General features: G+C 40.9%; 1 protein-coding gene and 1 pseudogene across 1 annotated transcript in view; one reads left to right on the top strand and one right to left on the bottom strand.

Annotated features, from left to right (window-relative positions):
• MSH2 (mutS homolog 2) overlaps window positions 1-17,551 on the top strand; it is a 75,375-nt gene that overhangs the window by 34,355 nt on the left and 23,469 nt on the right. The window contains exon 8 of the mRNA XM_027623498.1: window positions 14,606-14,715. Within this exon, the coding sequence (XP_027479299.1) occupies window positions 14,606-14,715 (110 nt within the window). The remainder of the gene's footprint in view (window positions 1-14,605; window positions 14,716-17,551) is intronic.
• Window positions 5,411-6,475, bottom strand: LOC113938213 (annotated as a pseudogene).

Raw genomic sequence — 17,551 nt, 5'->3', positions numbered from 1 at the left:
CCAAGGGAAGGATAATGCGTCACAGCCAGTCTCATGGCCGGGGCCCAGGGAGGTCAGGTGCAGGCTCCTATTGTCCTTCCTTTTTTTAAGATTTTATTTATTTGAGAGAGCGAGCAAAAGAGCACAAGCTGGGTGCGGGGCAGAGGGAGAGGGAGAAGCAGACTCCCTGCCGAGCAGGAAGCCCCATGCGGGGCCTGATCCCAGGACCCTGAGATCATGACCTGAGCTGAAGGCGGATGTTTAATCCCACTGAGCCATCCAGGCGCCCCTTGTCCTTCCTTTTGAAAGGTCCTTCCTGAGGTGCAAGATCTCTTGCATCAGGGACCACCAATGTGTGCAGAACACCTTGGAACTAGGGAGCTTAAAATGGAGTCTTGCTGGACTTCCTTAAATTTTGCTGGTCTTGTGGGCATATTCCTGTTCTGTAACCAGCCTCTGTAGGAGAACCCTCTGGCACTGGAAGGCCTCACTGAGACCAGGTGCAAATTATCAATCACAAACAGTGCTGACAAGCTGAACAAACCACCCTGATTATCCTCAGATCCATGATTACAAAACAACATGCCTTGACCAGGGATCATCGCCATAAAGGAACTTTAGGAAAACAGTTCAGGCTAATTCCAGGCCTGCTGGAGTGAACATTTCCAGCACACCTATAAAAGAAAGTTAAGACAAAGGGTCTTTTTTTTTTTTTTTTTTTTTAAGATTTTATTTTAGAGAGAGAGAACGTGACAGCACAACAGGGAGCCCCATGTGGGGCTTGATCCCAGGACTCAGATCACGACCCAGGCCGAAGGCAGCTGCTTAACCAGGCTAGCCACCCAGACACCCCAAGACAAAGGGTCTTGATGATCTCTAACAGTTGACATCAGAATGAAGTTACCAGAATAAAGTGTGCAAAGTCACATATTAATATAGTATTGGTGGATAAAATCAGCTTGCCCTTACAAGCGTAGTTTTTAACTTTTAAGTGAACGTAAGTACTAAATTATTTGTTGTAGAAACGTATGAAGTTATATGTCTAATATGTAAAGCATTTTAAATTTCAGAGTTAAAAATCACCATCCCTTAGAACTGTTAAACCTTTCAGTATTATGAGAAAGCTTTTCCTGCAGACAGACTTAAAAAACTCTATAATGACAAAATAAAAAATAAGCATAGATTTTTTTTTTAAAGATTTTATTTATTTATTTATTTATTTGACAGAGAGAGACAACGAGAGAGGGAACATAAGCGGGGGGAGTGGGAGAGGGAGAAAAGCAGGCTTCCTGCTGAGCAGGGAGCCCGATGTTGGGCTCGATCCCAGGACCCTGGGACCATGACCTGAGCTGAAGGCAGACGCTTAACCGACTGAGCCACCCAGGAGCCCCAAAATAAGCATAGCTTTAATTTTATGATAACCTTTTCCCTTAATTATCTCGCCAAGTGTGGAAGATATCTTAAGCACTTACCTTAAAGTACCACTGTATAAAGAGTATTCCCATTCTAGCTAAGGCTCCTCTTTAGACTGATGATGCTTAAAAGCCCTTGCATTTTGTTCTACCCAAGTGGGATTAAAGAAAATGGGTCTTAAATCTTTCCTGTGCCCACATTTCTCTAGTGTAGTTTAGGCTGCCATTTACCCTCCTTTTGCTTCAATTTCCTCATCCAGTAAAGGAAGATCTTTTACTGCTGTGCTTTTCTGATTCCATATCCTCTGGCTCCATTTCAACAGGATTAACTGGGAGCACAAGGGGATTAACCAGTAGCAGGGCTATAAGAATTAGATTATAATGGAGATAGGCTTTCTAAATTAGTTCACTCTTAGCCACTTATATCAGCTGTTTTGAATCTTTTCTCTTCTACATCTCTCCCTTCCCATAGGAACAAAAATGCACCCTTGTTCCTGTGTCCTCGAGTACCTACATCTCTTTTTCACATTCTGTTCCCAGCCAAGGTTTAGAAAGCGTACATTTCCATCTTCCATTTGCTCAGTTGCCTTCCAGCCCTGACCACAGCACTGAAATGGCATTTGCGAAGTTACTTATGTTGCTAAATCCAGGAAACGCCGTCTGGTCATTATCTTACCAGCTTTCACTGCTGAGTTTGACGGTTTTTTTCCTTCCAGTTTTATTGAGCTATAACTAACATAACATAGTATAGGTTTAGGTGTGCACCATGATTTGAAATATGTATGTATTGTGAAATAATTACAATGAGCTCAGTTAACATCTGTCACCTCACAGAGCTTTTTTTCTTGTGTTGAGAACTTTAAAGATCTGATCTCTTAGCAGCTTTCAAATATACAGTACAGTATTTTTTTTTTAAAGATTTTATTTATTTATTCATAAGCGACAGAGGGGGAGAGAGAGAGAGAGAAGCAGAGGGAGAAGCAGGCTCCCAAGGAGCAGGGAGCCCGATGCGGGACTCGATCCCAGGATCCTGGGATCATGACCTGAGCCGAAGGCAGACGCTTAACCATCTGAGCCACCCAGGCGCCCTACAGTACAGTATTTTTGACTATAAGTTGCCATGCTATGCATTACATCCGCAGAACTTAAATCTTACAACTGGAAGTTTGTACTTTTTGACCACCTTCCTCCATTTCCCCTCCCCCCGCTGCTGGCGAACGCCATTCTTTTCTATTTCTGTGAGATTAATTTTATTAGATTGCACATTTAAGTGAGATCCTAAGTGACTTTCTCTGCCTGACTTCCTTCACTTAGCATAATACCCTCAGGGTCCACCATGTTGTCACAAATGGCAGAGTTTCCTTTTTTATGGCTGGTAATAGTCCATTGTGTATATACACCACATTTTCTTTATCCATTTATCCATCGATGGACACTCAGGCTGTTTCCTTATCTTGACAGGTGTGAGTATACTGCAGTGAACAAGGGAGTGCAGATATCGCTTTGAGAGAATGATTTTCTTTCTTTTAAATATATACCCAGAAGCAGAATTGCTGGATTCTTTTATAGTTTGCTTTTCCCTTAAGAGTCCTCCACCCCAGTTCTGTTTTTGGCCCTTTTTTCATTCAGTACCAGTAACTTAAAAGCTAGAATTTTTTTTAAAGATTTTATTTATTGGGGCACCTTGGTGGCTTAGTTGGTTAAGCGACTGCTTCGGCTCAGGTCATGATCCCAGGGTCTTGGAGATCAAGCCCTGCATCAGGTTCCCTGCTCAGCGGGAAGCCTGCTTCTCCCTCTCTGTCTGCCGCTCCCCCTGCTTGTGCTCTCCTGCTGTCTTTCTGTCAAATAAATAAAATAAAAAGATATTTATTTATTTATTTAGAGAGAGAGCGAAAGTGAGAGAGATCACAGAGAGAGAGGGAGAAGCAGACTTGCCACTGAGCAGAGAGCCTGATGTGGGTCTCGACCCCAGGAGATCAGGACCTGAGCCAAAGGCAGACACTTAACTGACTGAACCACCCAGGCGCCCCAAAGCTGGGATTTTTGAATGAGTTCTTAGAATGGTCTTGACATTTTATACAAGATTTTGTGTATGTGTATTTTTTCTGGGAAAAGATCTGCAACTTTCATCAGATATTCAAAAGCATATGTAAAACCCCTCTCCCCCAAAGAGAAAGGGTAAAAAATACTGTTGTGCACATTGTTTGGGGAATCTTTCTCATTCCCTGGAATAAGCACAGAAGTTAGGAATTGTGCTTAAGAGTAGCTTGGCTCTCTTCCTCCTGCATATGTGTGGCTCAGTGTACTCAAGAGTTTTGCAACACGTCATTAATTTCCCACTTTTGTGGGGTTATGCTTAAGTTATATACACCTGTGAGAGAACATAACATCTAAATCAAAAGCTTCACATTATCAGTTTGACAGCTGATGTTTGCTGTACGGTGTTTGAAGTCACCCAACCTAGAGAATATTAGAGGAGGAAGACTGTTCCAGGTATTGTGGTGCTACGAGCTATATTTGTTCTTTTCTTTCTGTAAGAAACCTTGGAGGAGGTGCATGGGTGGCTCATTTGGTTAAGCGTCTGCCTTTGGCTCAAGTCGTGATCCCAGGGTCCTGGAATCGAGCCCTACATCTGGCTCCCTGCTTAATGGGGAGCCTGCTTCTCCCTCTCCGTTTGCACCTCCCCTGCTTGTGCTGTCTCTCTCTCGCTCACCCTTTCTCTCTCTCTCAAATAAATAAAGAAACACTGGAGAGTCTAGGTGTGTCCTAGTCATTAGGAACCTAACTGTTCTGAATTTTGTCTTAAAAAACAACAGAATGGAGGCTCCTGGCTGGCTCAGTCATTGGAGCATGCGACTCTTGATCTCGGGGTTGTGAGTTTGAGCCCCATGTTAGGTTCAGAGATTGCTTACAAACAAAATCATTAAAAAAAAAAAATGGCATTTTGCTGAGTTCAGCATAGCTCTTTAGCCACTGATGTCATGGAGGAAGCCAAAACTGAGGCTAACTTATGAGGAAAATAAACCAAATGCACTGTCCTTAAAGATTTTTCTTACTTATTCTTTATTTATTTGAGAGAGGGAGAGAGAGGAAAGCATGAGCAAGGGAAGGGGCAGAGGGGGAAGAAGCAGCAGACTCCCTACTGAGCAAGGAGCTCGATGTGGGGCTCAATCCCAGGACCCTGAGATCGTGACCTCAGCTGAAGACAGATGCTTAATGACTGAGCCACCCAGGTGCCCATGAATTGTCCCTAAAAGGAGAATCATGATATAAAAAAAATTATTTCTAGGGGCGTCTGGGTGGCTCACCTGGTTAGGTGTCCATCTCTTGGTTTTGGCTTAGGTCGTGATCTCAGGGTCATGAGATTGAGCTCCAGTCTCACGTGCTGAGAGTGTGGAGCCACCTTGAGATTGTCCTCTCCCTCTGCCTCTGCCCCTCGTGCCCATATGCACTCTTGTTCAAAAAAAAAATTTTTTTGTATATTATATTGCTAGATATGTTCTCCTATCTTATGGTGTTTTTGGTTTTTGATTAAGTTTAGATTTAAAGTTATATTAACATTATTCCTAAAAAAAATATTAAAATAAGTTCAGAGACAGCAGAGGGCAGCAGCATGTTAGAAAGCAGACTTGCACTGAGTAATGGAAGGCTTACACTGAATCATCTTCCTCCTCTAAGAAGTAGTTATTTGAAAAATATGTTTGGCTTCCCTTATCCCTTGTAGCTTCTTTTTTTAATTTTTAATTTTTTTTTAAAGTAAAAATTCAGTTTATTTATCTGTTTATGACACAGTACATAAGAGGCAAAGTGTTTCACATCATAGATTTCACTTCCAACTCCTTGGAATGTTCATTCCTTTGGCTAAAAGGAGAGACTAGACACAAGACGCAGGCAATGCTTAAGCAACTGAAATAAGGATGGGGAGGGCACTGCTAATGTCATCCTTACAGGGCTGTTTTCTAGAACTGTTAGCTGGAAACAAAGGAGCACCACTCCTGGATGCTCATCTGTCGTGGGCCTCAGTCATCCCCACCACACAGGTACTGCAGCGCTTCTGATAGTTGACCTTCGTGTCTTGCTGAATGTAGTAGTACAGGGACTTGCAGTGCTCTCTCTTGAATTCAGACCTAATTTTCAACATGTCCACTTCACTGTGAGAGACCATGATTCTAATCAGGACTTTATTGCGAGTCCCCTTGCCTTTCATGGAGTCGTACAGTCGGTCAGCAAAATACGGCAGCTTCTTCTGAATGCACTGGACAAGGTTCAGGAAAGCATTTTCCAGGTCTCCTTTGACCTCCTTGATGCTCTCCAGCATGTCATAAGGGCTGTAGCTCTTGTACCTATCAAATAGTTTCTGGAGGGGACACACACTCCACTCAGTCATGATGCTGATCCATTTGGGCACATCAGTTCCTTTCCTCTTCACTCCAGCATCATAGAGATCCCGGGCATCTTGGTCAATCAGTTCATAATCAATGACAGAGCCATCCTCTGCTCTTCTACCCTTTTCAAGGGCAGCCATCAGCTTGCGGAAGTCACCAGATGTGTCAGACACGATGTCCCTCTCCAGATCAGTCTTGCACATTTCTTTGTAGACTCTATTAATTTCCTGAAGCTCTTGGATGGTCCTTGAGCAGATGATCTCAGTTAGGGAGTCCTCATCAGTCCCCAGCCCCTTCATGGAGGCTTTCAGCTCAGAAGCATCATACCGAGCAGGCGTTTTCAATAGGTCCAAAATCGCAGTCTCCAGGTGTCCAGACAAGGCTGACTTGAGTGCTGATGCAAGTTCCTTTTTGGTCCTTCTCTGGTAAGGCGAAGGCAACATCCTGTCTCTGTTCATTGCTGCAGTTGGTCAAAATGTTGACAGTGGTGACCTCATCCACACATTTGGTCTTGGTGGCCGTTTCATTGTTCAGAGCATCACGCTCAGCATCAAAATTGGTGTATACTTTGACCAACCCATATGTACTTGGGGGCATGGAGTGATCACCTTCCAAGCTGAACTTGCAGAGAATTTTGTGAACAGTAGACATTTTGAAGGAAGCTGGGCCTGGCGCCGAGAGCTGCGAGTGTCCCCAGTTGTAGAGCCCCCTTGTAGCTTTTAAAATTAAAAAGTTGAGACAAAACCTAGAATAATGGTATTGTGCATTTAGGGCAAATTTCTGATAGTGCTTAAAACAACTCCTCTAAACATCTAGATTTTTTTTTTAAGATTTTATTTCTTTGACAGAGAGGGACCCAGCGAGAGAGGGAACACAAGCAGGGGGAGTGGGAGAGAGAGAAGTCAGGCTTCCCGTGGAGCAGGGAGCCTGATGTGGGACTCAGTCCCAGGACCCTGGGATCATGACCTGAGCCGAAGGCAGATGCTTAATGACTGAGCCACCCAGGTGCCTCTATCTAGATTATTTTATTGGTAAATTTTATTCTAACAGCCATCACACTGAGGCACATAACTTTTCCCTCTTCCCATATCCAATTATTCACGTTTCTGTTTAATTTCTTCTTAAAAACCTCGCATTTGTTATTTTCCCTCTCCTGGTCTGTGCATCTTCCTCAGTGGTTTCATAGTAATGTTTCCTAGCTCATCTCATAATGTCATTTCTTCTCCTTCAGTTCAGAACACATTAATTGCTTTCTCTGACCTGTAGGACCAGAGGGGCCTTGTCTGCATTTTAACAGCAAGTAATTATTTACTGACAAATTACTTTTCCAAGAAGGTTGTACTCATTTCCAGTTCTAGTCAAAAGATTTTTTTTTTTTAAGATTTTATCCATTCATTTGACACACAACACAAGCGGGGGAGCGGCAGGCAGAAGGAGGGGGAGAAGCAGGCTCCCCGTTATGCAGGGAGCCTGATGCGGGGCTCCATCCCAGGAGCCTGAGATCATGACCTGATCGAAGGCAGATGCTTAACTGCCTGAGCCACCCAGGCGCCCCTCCAGTCACAAGATTTATAAGAAAATTTCTTTAGGGACACCTGGTAAAGCGTGTGTCTCTTCATCTAGGCAACAGGCAGGCACCCCCTTGAATCACCCTTTTAGAACAAGAGATGCTCCTAGTGCTCTTAACACTTAGGAAATTACAAGAGTTTATAGGTGCTCTGTGCCAGGAACTGGGGGCAGAGACGGAGATGTTTTCTATTATCTCCCAGGGACTACAAGCACAGGTGTAAAATGATACTCATAAATAATCAGTGGAGTCAGAAGAAAAAGTCATTGTAGAAGAGAAAAGTATTCTTTTGTCAAAATGACAGTAGTAATGAAAATGAGGGGTGGTGTCAGAGAAAGTATTACTTGCAAATGGGGGAACCGAGACAAGTGGTTGTACTTAACAACCACTGGCTAGAGAAACAGACAAGAGAGGGTGAGTGAAGGAAGCAGGCAGGGGCCATGAGGAAGGATGAGAAGGCCATACTGCAGAGTGGCTGACAGCAGGGAAGGAAGAGCAGAGATGGCCTTGCGCCCAGGGTCATCATTCAGTGATTTAATTAGCCATTTTACCATGATTCACCTGCACTTCTACTTCTGTTGGCTTCTTCGTTTAATTTGGGAATTTGTTGGCTCCAGCCTCATATTTGTGTGAACACTTAAACTTTAATTAGCAGTATCTTATCCTCATTTTTTCACTTACCTGGACTTTTAAATACATTTCATAAATACATTAAAGGGGTCAGGTAAAGTTTAATTATGCTTAATAAAACTTTGAGATTGAAATTAATACAAAGAATTTATGTAAAATTAGTCAAGGAAATGTAGGCATAAAATAAATTGTTTAAATTTTTGTTAATTGAAACTCATGTCTTTTCATTATCATTTACCAAAATATTTAATAGAATAAAATGTTAATGCCAGCTTTATAATTAATTTAGACTTCAGGCTGATGTTCTCAGTCATGGACTTACGAACACAAATCTGATGTAGCAGACTTGTGACTAGTGCCAGGCCTTGGCTCTGAGGGTAGCGTCAGTAGGGCATGTGTAAGGAGGCACTTCTGTCTGCTGTCCAGGACTAGCCTGTAGTTTGTTTTGATTTTAGTGTTACTTGCTCATTTAACTTCATTAGACAGTCCATAGTCATTTTCTTTTTTTTTTTAACTTAAAAACATTTTTTTGGAGTCTAGTTGACACACAGTGATATACGAGTTTCAGGTGTACAACATAGTAACTCAGCAACTCTGTATGTTACGCTGTGCTCGCCACGAGTCTAGCCACCAGCTGTCACCTGAACACCACTGCCTACGCTCCCTGTGCTGAACCTTTCCTCCCTGGGGCTTACTCATCCTATTCCCTTCACGCATTTTACCCATCTCCCCACTCCCACCCCTCTGGCCACCACCAGTCTGTTCTCTGTACTTATGGGTCTGTTTCTGCTTTTTGCTTGTTTTTTAGATTCCACATATAAGTGAAATCATATGATATTTGTTTTTCTCAGTCTGACTTGTTTCACTTAGCATAATACCCTCTAGATCCATCCATGTTGTCACAAATGGCAGGATCTCATCCTTTTTTTTTAATGACTGAGTGATAATCCAGTGTGTGTGTGTGTGTGTGTGTGTGTGTGTGTGTGTGTGTGTACACGTACATACCACATCTTTTTTTTTTCTTAACTTTTTAAAGATTTTATTTATTTGTCAGAGAGCACAAACAGGGGGAGCAGCAGGCTCCCTGCCGAGCAAGGAGCCCGATGCGGGGCTGGATCCCAGGACGCTGGGATCATGACCCGAGCCAAAGGCAGTCGCTTAACCAGCTGAGCCACCCAGGCGTCCCAGTACCACATCTTCTTTATTCATTCAGCTGTCAGTGGACACTTAGGTTGCTTCCATATCTTGGCTATTGCAGATAATGCTATAAACAGAGGGTGCATGTATCTTTTCAAATTAGTGTTTTTGTTTTCTTTGGGTAAAAAATACCCAGTAGTGGAATTACTGGATCATACAGTATTTATATTTTAATTTTTTGAGGCACCTCCATACTGTTTTCCACAATGGCTACACCAGTTTACATTCCCAACAGTGCATAAAGGTTCCTTTTTCTCCACATCCTCACCAACATTCGTTACTTCTTGTCTTATTTATTCTAGCCATTCAACAGGTATAAGGTGATAACTCTTTGTGGTTTTGATTTGTGTTTCCCTGACGATTAATGATGTTGAGCATCTTTTCATGTGTCTCTTGGCCATTTGTATGTCTTAAAAAAAATAGATATGTTTCTATTCAGGTCCTCTGCCTATTTTTAATTGGATTGTTTTTTTGATCTTGAGTTGTATAAATTCTTTTTATATATTTTGGATATTAACTCTTTTTTTTTTTAAGATTTTTTTTTTAGGGCGCCTGGGTGGCTCAGTTGTTAAGCGTCTGCCTTCGACTCAGGTCATGATCCCAGGGTCCTGGGATCAAGTCCTACATTGGGCTTCCTGCTCAGCGGGAGGCCTGCTTCCCCCTCTCCCACTCCCCCTGCTTGTGTTCCTGCTCTTGCTATCTCTCTCTCTATCAAATAAATTTAAAAAAAAAGATTTTTTTTTTTATTTGTTTACTGAGAGAGAGAGAGAATGGTAGAGAGAGAGCATGAGAGGGAAGAAGGTCAGAGGGCGAGGCAGACTCCCTACTGAGCAGGGAGCCCAATGCGGGACTCGATCCTGGGACTCCAGGATCATGACCTGAGCCGAAGGCAGTCGCTTAACCAACTGAGCCACCCAGGCACCCTGGATATTAACTCTTTAATGGGTATATCATTTGCAAATATATTCTCCCATTTAGTAGGTTGCCATTTTGTTTTGTTGATGGTTTCCTTCACTGCAAAAGCTTTTTATTTTGGTGTAGTCCCAGTCAACTTTTGCTTTTGCTTCCCTTGCCTTAGGAGACGTGTCTAGAAAACAGTTGCTATAGCCAGTGTCAAAGAAATTACTGCCAATGTTTTCTTCTAGGAGTTTTATGGTTTCATGTTTCACAGTTAGGGCTTTAATCCATTTCGAGTTTATTTTTGTGTATGCTGTCAGCAACTTCAAGAAGTTATAATAAATCTTCTAGTGGCTGGCAGTGAATTGGAGTTCCTACAGAAATATATTTAAAGGGGGCGCCGGGGTGGCTCAGTCGTTAAGTGTCTGCCTTCTGCTCAGGTCATGATCCCAGGGTCCTAGGATCGAGCCCTGCATTGGGCTCCCTGCTCCATGGGGAGCCTGCTTCTCCCTCTCCCACTTCCCGTGCTTCTGTTATCTCTCTTGCTGTGTCTCTCTCTGTCAAATAAATAAAATCTTTAAAAAAATTTAATGATTTGATTTACTTGGACATTTCATATTTTGGTTCACTTAGGAAGCTAACAGTTATTTCCTTGTGTCATCTTTGGTATGCTTGCTAGATGAGTGTTGTGTGTATCAAAACTAATGACCAGTGATTGCTTCACCAGTCCCTTGCTTCCTTCCTTCAATAAGTCATTCATTCAACAGATAGGTATTGTCCTAGGAGGTACAACAGTACATGTGACAGATAATGTCCCTGTTCTTATGGAGGGCAGCAGTAGTGGAAGGATAGAGGGAGACAGACAATAAACATCAGTGAGCAAGAATTTCAAGTAGTAATAAGTATAGTAAAGGAAGTATAATATATTGATATGATAGAGTGACTTGGCTGGGACCAGGGAGACACTCGATCTTTTGGTCAAGGATGGTATCTCTGGAATTGCTGTCTGAGTTCCACAACTTGACTGATGGAAGGAGCCAGCTGTTTTAAGATCTGGGGGGAGGCTAGTGGGACCAGCTAGTGCAAGTGCCTAAGGCTTAACTTGTTGACAGAGTGAGGGAAGGCTAGAGTGGTCAGGCACAGAGATAGAGAATAAGGGCCATGTTAGGAGTAGAAGCCAGAGAGGTAAGGCCTATTTGAGGTTTTTAATTTTTTGTGTGCTGTGGACCCTAAATAAAGTCTATGAACCCCTCTTCAGAATAGTGTTTTTAAATGCATAAAGTAATGCAGACTTGCAGAAGAAACCAATTATATTGAAACACAATCAAAATATAAAACAAACTGGATAAAGAAATCCTTTTTACTAATGCATTAAATAACATGATCTGAGTGAAGTTCTACTAAGGTCTTAAGTTTTGAACTAATAATGAGTTTAAATGATACTTAAAATTTTATCTCCCAAAACTGTAATATGATATGAAAATATATCTGGGATTTTGATTGATGACAAAGACATAGGTACTGGGAATACTACTGTGGTGTATTGCACACATTAATAATGGAAGGAGATGACGGGTGCCTGGGTGGCTCAGTTGGTTGAGCGACTGCCTTCGGCTCAGGTCATGATCCTGGAGTTCCGGGATCAAGTCCCGCATAGGGCTACCTGCTCGGCGGGGAGTCTGCTTCTCCCTCTGACCTTCTTCCCTCTCGTGCTCTCTCTCATTCTCTCTCTCTCAAATAAATAAAAAAAATCTTAAAAAAAATAATGGAAGGAAATCTCAGATTCTAGTTAGATGTTAGAGAAAATGAAGTTGGAATTTTTTTCTTTTCTGTGTTTATGTAGTACTTTGAATTTAAGGGTCTGTAGTCTTTGCGTTAAGACCCTGGAATAGATTGTGTAGGGCCTTCTAGGCTGTGTTAACAAGTGAAAAATGGAGTTAATAAAAAACCAATTGGTGTCCATCACTTGATGAATGGATAAATAAAATGTGCTATATCTGAATAATGTGATATATTTGTCAATAAAAAGAAATGAAGTATGGATGCATGGTGCCACATGGATGAACCTTGAAAACATTATGCTAAGTGAAAAAGTCAGTCACGGTATCATATCCATTTATGTGAAATATGCAGAATAGGCAGATCTATAGATACAGAAGTGGATTAGAGGTTGCCTGGGCTTGGGAGGAGTGGCCGGAGGTTGGAGAGTAATGGTAAGTTACTGCTAATGGGTACAGGGTTCCCTTTTTCTTTGAGAGCAGTGACAGTGTTCGAAAATGGATCGTAGTAGTCATCACACAAATCTGTGAATAAACTAAAAACCATTGGATTTTACACTTTAAAATGGAGAGTTTGGTATGTGAATTATATCTCAGTAAAGCTATTATTTTTAATTTAAAAAACCATAACCATTTGGGAAAAAAAAACCCCAGTTGGAAATTGACAGCTGGGGCTCGGTACAAATTAAAGGTAGGGGGCAAGAATTCAAGATGTTAGTGAAAGTTTGCAGGATAAGGAGCAGGTGAGCTCAGAGGGGCCTATTGACTCTGAGAAGAGTTGCAGCAAGGTGGGCCTTATGTGTTTGAGGGACCCGAGGACATGTTGAGGGTGATAGGTTCTGAAGGTTGTACAGGTATTTCTGTAATAATACCACGTGTTTATTCTTAGCAAACTTCAGTGTCGTGTCTTAGAAAACATAACAGAACTTACAGAAGAAATGGAGTTAAAGTAGACCTCAAAGTATATGAAAATTTTAAAAGGATTACTAGCAAAAGCATTAGCAAACTTTAATGAAACAGTAGCCTACATATATGTCCATTGCATTTGTACCCAGGACGAGCATCAGGTGACTCTTTGCATGAAGCCTTAAAGTCTAGGGTTCTTGTTCCTCCTTTGAGATGCCCTGTAAGGCTGTTTGCTTCTAATAAAGGTCAGTTTCACAAAAGTTAAACATCCAAACCAGGGTAGAGAATTTAGTTTAAAAATTTTTTTTTCTTTTAAACACCAGCAAATGTTTTTGTACCTTTCATCTATACTCTGCTTTTCTTTGTGTCTTAGCATAGTGGTAAGTACACGGGCCAGTAGGTCAACTACTCCAAGGTCTTCATATATTGCTAAGTTTACTCTTTAATTGTGTGTAAGCTTGCCCTTGATCACTTCAGAACACTAATGGGCTAAGAAAAAATCATTTGTGAACCAGTGCCACCTCTGCGCCTTGCTTCCATTATTCCCCTATTTACCAATAGCGTATGAACTAGCTAATTCAGAATAAAGAACCAGGGGTTGAAGCACAACAGACATTATGTGGGCAAAGTGTTGTTTATAGACTGTCTAAATAATGTTTCACACATACGTACTATTTTCTAAATATGTGTAGATGCTGTTGTGATTAATAAAACATGAATTCTTGAAATAATTTTGCCGACTTCATATTTTTTCATCTTTTTCTCAATTAACTACTGCTACTTCTAGAAAAGGTTAGGAACTATTGCTTTGGAGCAAAATGCAGTAGGCTAGAGATCATTTGCAGAATACTTGTAAAAGAATTTATTGGAGATCAGAAAAAAAAAATCCTTGCAGTGTAACCAATAACAATATGTGGTAACTGTAGCTCAGCTCCTGTTAAGTGTCAAGCATATTATGTTAAGTGTTACATAAAGTTACCTCATTTATTCCTCTTCTGGGTTGCTGTTATTACTCCTGCTGACCCGGAAAAGGGACTCAGTAACATGCTCCAGATCACAGAGCCAATAGGCAGCAGAGTTGGGGTTGGCACCCAGGTCTGTACTCATGCCTTTCACACTATAGACTCTGCTGCTTCACTTACTCCTCATACAGTTCCCCAGCATGTGCTCTTAAATAGCATCAGGTAAAGTGCCAGTGTAAATACTTGGCTTGATTTAACCTCTGTTAATTGGAACACTGTATTATTAATGGAAATTGGGGATAGAAGGTAAGTTAGGGGCATTTTATTTTAATGACTTGGACTTTGGGTTATTAAATCTGTGAAGAAATACAGTTCATTTAGTTGTAATTAATTTCATGTTTCTGCATCTCTAGTGCTCTTTATGAAGGAGATTACAGACAGGTAGGGGAGGCAGTGTTTTATTAGGAAGCTTTGAGTGCCAGATGATCTTCCTTCCTATAAAATAAATATAAACACATTTGAATTAAAGTATGGGAGGGCTCCTGGGTGGCCCAGTTGGTTAAGTGACTGCCTTCAGCTCAGGTCATGATCTGGAGTCCCAGGATCGAGTCCCACATCGGGCTCCCTGCTCAGCAGGGAGTCTGCTTCTCCCTCTGACCCTCTTCCCTCTCGTGCTCTCTGTCTCTCATTCTCTCTCTCTCAAATAAATAAATAAAATCTTAAAAAAATAAAATAAAATACAGGAGTAGATAGTAACTTTGGAGACCTGCTGCACTACTTGTGCTTTTTGGATCACATGCTGTTTATTGTCTCAGATGAATTTTTATGATGTGTGGTCTTGTATTTTTCAAAATAGGACCATTTTATTTTATTATTTTTTGCTTTCTTTTAGGAAAACACCAGAGTTTATTGTTGGCAGTTTTTGTCACTCCTTTTATTGATCTTCGTTCTGATTTCTCCAAATTTCAGGAAATGATAGAAACAACTTTAGATATGGATCAGGTATGTAATCTACTCTTGAATTTAAGCAGCAAAGTATTTTTGAAATGCATGTCAGAAAACTTTTCATATTCTCTTTTTTTAGTATTTAATTTTGGTATTTTTATGAAGCACCTTTGAGATCGTGGACATAAAATTAAATGATGGGGCAAGTTTGTTGTTTTCTTAAAAATAATAATTGTTTTGGTGGATGAAGAAAGATTAACAGGAAATGAATGTTGGGCATAACTGGCCTGATTAAAGGAAATCTCACAAGTAAAAGATTTCACATGTGCAATCTGAATTTTCTTTAATTTCAAGAGAGAAGGAAAATTGTAGTTACTGAAAAAGAGAAGATAAAGGTAAATATGGAACACGAGAGAAGGCAACTTCTCCTTTATTTTCCATGTAGGGAAGTGTTTGGGGGAAGAGGGTAGAATATGTGTGTATCTCCTGAATAGTTGTTGATATAACTAAAAAGTTAACCATACTCTAAATATTGTTTAGTTCCAAATTCTTGTTAGTTGAGAAGAGCATTTAGGGTGTAAGCGATCTGTATCCTCAGGTTTATAACAATATTAAGCAGTAATTTATATATAAAGTGGGAATAGTTCTGAAATAGTTGAAAATATCCTTGTATGAAAATGAATTTGAAAGCAAATTTAATCAAATGGTAAAATTTACTGTCAGAAGTTTGTAGAACAAATTTAATATGGGGCCGTTGAATGTAGGGTTTTTCAGTTTTGTGACTTTAAAAATAATAGCTTTAAAATTTTCTACACTAAATTTTCTGTCAAAAATGATGCAGGGAATATGTGCTCTCACATCATTCATATTAAAGTAATAGTTTGCTTTGCTAATTGTTAGATTCTTTGCATTCTTAATAACTGGATTTGAGTTAATGTTTGCCCTGTGGGATGTCGATTTACTTGTTTTTACTGGATTGTTAACTGAGATTTCAAATGGTCAGGCCCCACTCACTCTGCGCTCGGTTTTACAGACCTGTGTATATGCGTATGTAGGTGTAGGTGCTTTACTTCCCTGGTGCTGCCTTGTCCGTGATAGGCCCAAGCAGCCAAAAAACTTGTATTGTTCGCCCCTCATTTGGGAAAACTTGCATTTTAGCTATTGTTACGTCACTCTGTAATGTTGCTTTTAGTGGAATGATTTTAGGTGTACAACTTTCAGATCAGTGGGGGCCAGAGATACTGCTCACAGACATGCTGAAACCACCTCTGCTACCAGGAGCTGGGGGTGTGGCCTTACCGGTGATGGGGCAGAGCTGGATATTTGGAAATGGTCTTTATTTATTTTTTTAAGTTTTTATTTATTTACTGGGGGCGGGGGGACAAGCACACTCCTCACGGAGGACCCTGAGATCATGACCTGAGCTGAAACCAAGAGTCAGATGCTTGACTGAGCCACCCAGGCGCCCCTGTGAACATCTTTAAATGAAAGCACGTAAAGGTGTAGTTCTTGGTGGGTAATAAAAGCTCTGACTAAAATAGGGAGGTGGGAAGGCAAGAATCAGAACGTTTCATTGTCTCTGCAGCTTAGCTGAAATGCTGCCCTTGATTTTGCCCTTTGTGGTGAACTTTATTCTTCTAAAAGTTGCCACGCTTTAATATTGTGGGTCTCAAATGTAAGCATGTATCAGAACCACCTGGTGGGCTTGCTGAAACAGATTGCTGGGCTCCATCCCCAGAATGAGAATCTTTCAGTCTGGGGTGGGGCTAGAAAATTTGCATTTCTCACATGTACCCAAATGATGCTGCTTGTCTGCGGACCACACTTTGAGAACTACTTGCTAATAAAATAAATTACTCCTAATAAATTAGGAATGCAATCATATTTCAAAGTGAGAATGAGCATGTGATTTCTTTTCACCAATATGCAGCCTGCTGCAAGTGCTGTGCTCTTGGGCAATCACTGGGCATTATCTGGCCAGAGGTTGGTATGTATAAATTGGGAATGTTTAAGAGTTTCTTAAAATTTATAGCCCCTCTGTCAGTATACAGATCTTCTTTTGAAGACCCCATGCAGCTGCCTTTTTATCTTGGTCATCACATTCACAGCCTGCCCAATAGATGTGGAGGCCCTGCCTAATAGGACCTCTCTTCTCCCTCTCCTGCTCTTGGACAGTAAAAGCTATCTCCTGCAGTAAGCATTTTGTTTGCATTATATACAAGATGTTAGCCATTACTATGATAATTACAAAAAGCAGCAGGATGATAAAATGCTGGATACTTTTGTTTCATATTATGCGTTTTGATGTACTCCCTCCCCACCTTCTGGCCTTCCATCCCTCCTGTCATGCAGTATTTTGACCACATAGATCCAGCCCTTGGGATACATACCTACTGGCAGCAAATAAGCCAAAATGATGATGTACCCAAATACCAGAATGTAAATTTTTAAAGTGTTTTCTTTATTTGAAGCTTTTCTACTTAATGAGGGTAACACATACTATTAGAACAAGTGAAACAAAATGATACAAAGAAGTATAGAGGCAAAAGTGACCATTCTTCCCTCTTCAGATGAACAATATTGGCAACCTGGTCAGCTTCCTCCAGCTCCATTATACTCTTTCCTTATTGTGGGTTAAGATTTTTTACTTTGATCTGAAATACTTGACACATATCTGTTAAACTAGACTATCCTGTGACTGTAAAATAGTGTTAATTCTCGAATAATGCTATGGGATTAGAGTACTGTAAGATTTTGTGTCTGGGAAGAGTGGATTTTAGGAAGGCAAGCAGTGCAATTATATGGATATAGGCTGGAAAAGAAGAGGTCATTTGTCCTAATTTCATTGCTGTCACTTAAGATTATAACAAACCTTGATTTCTTAATCTGAAAG

The sequence above is a fragment of the Zalophus californianus genome, chromosome 8, assembly GCF_009762305.2.
Source record: "Zalophus californianus isolate mZalCal1 chromosome 8, mZalCal1.pri.v2, whole genome shotgun sequence".
Taxonomy (NCBI): Eukaryota; Metazoa; Chordata; class Mammalia; order Carnivora; family Otariidae; genus Zalophus; species Zalophus californianus.
Note: the sequence above shows the minus strand (reverse complement) of the source record. Positions and strands in the feature narration are given on the sequence as shown.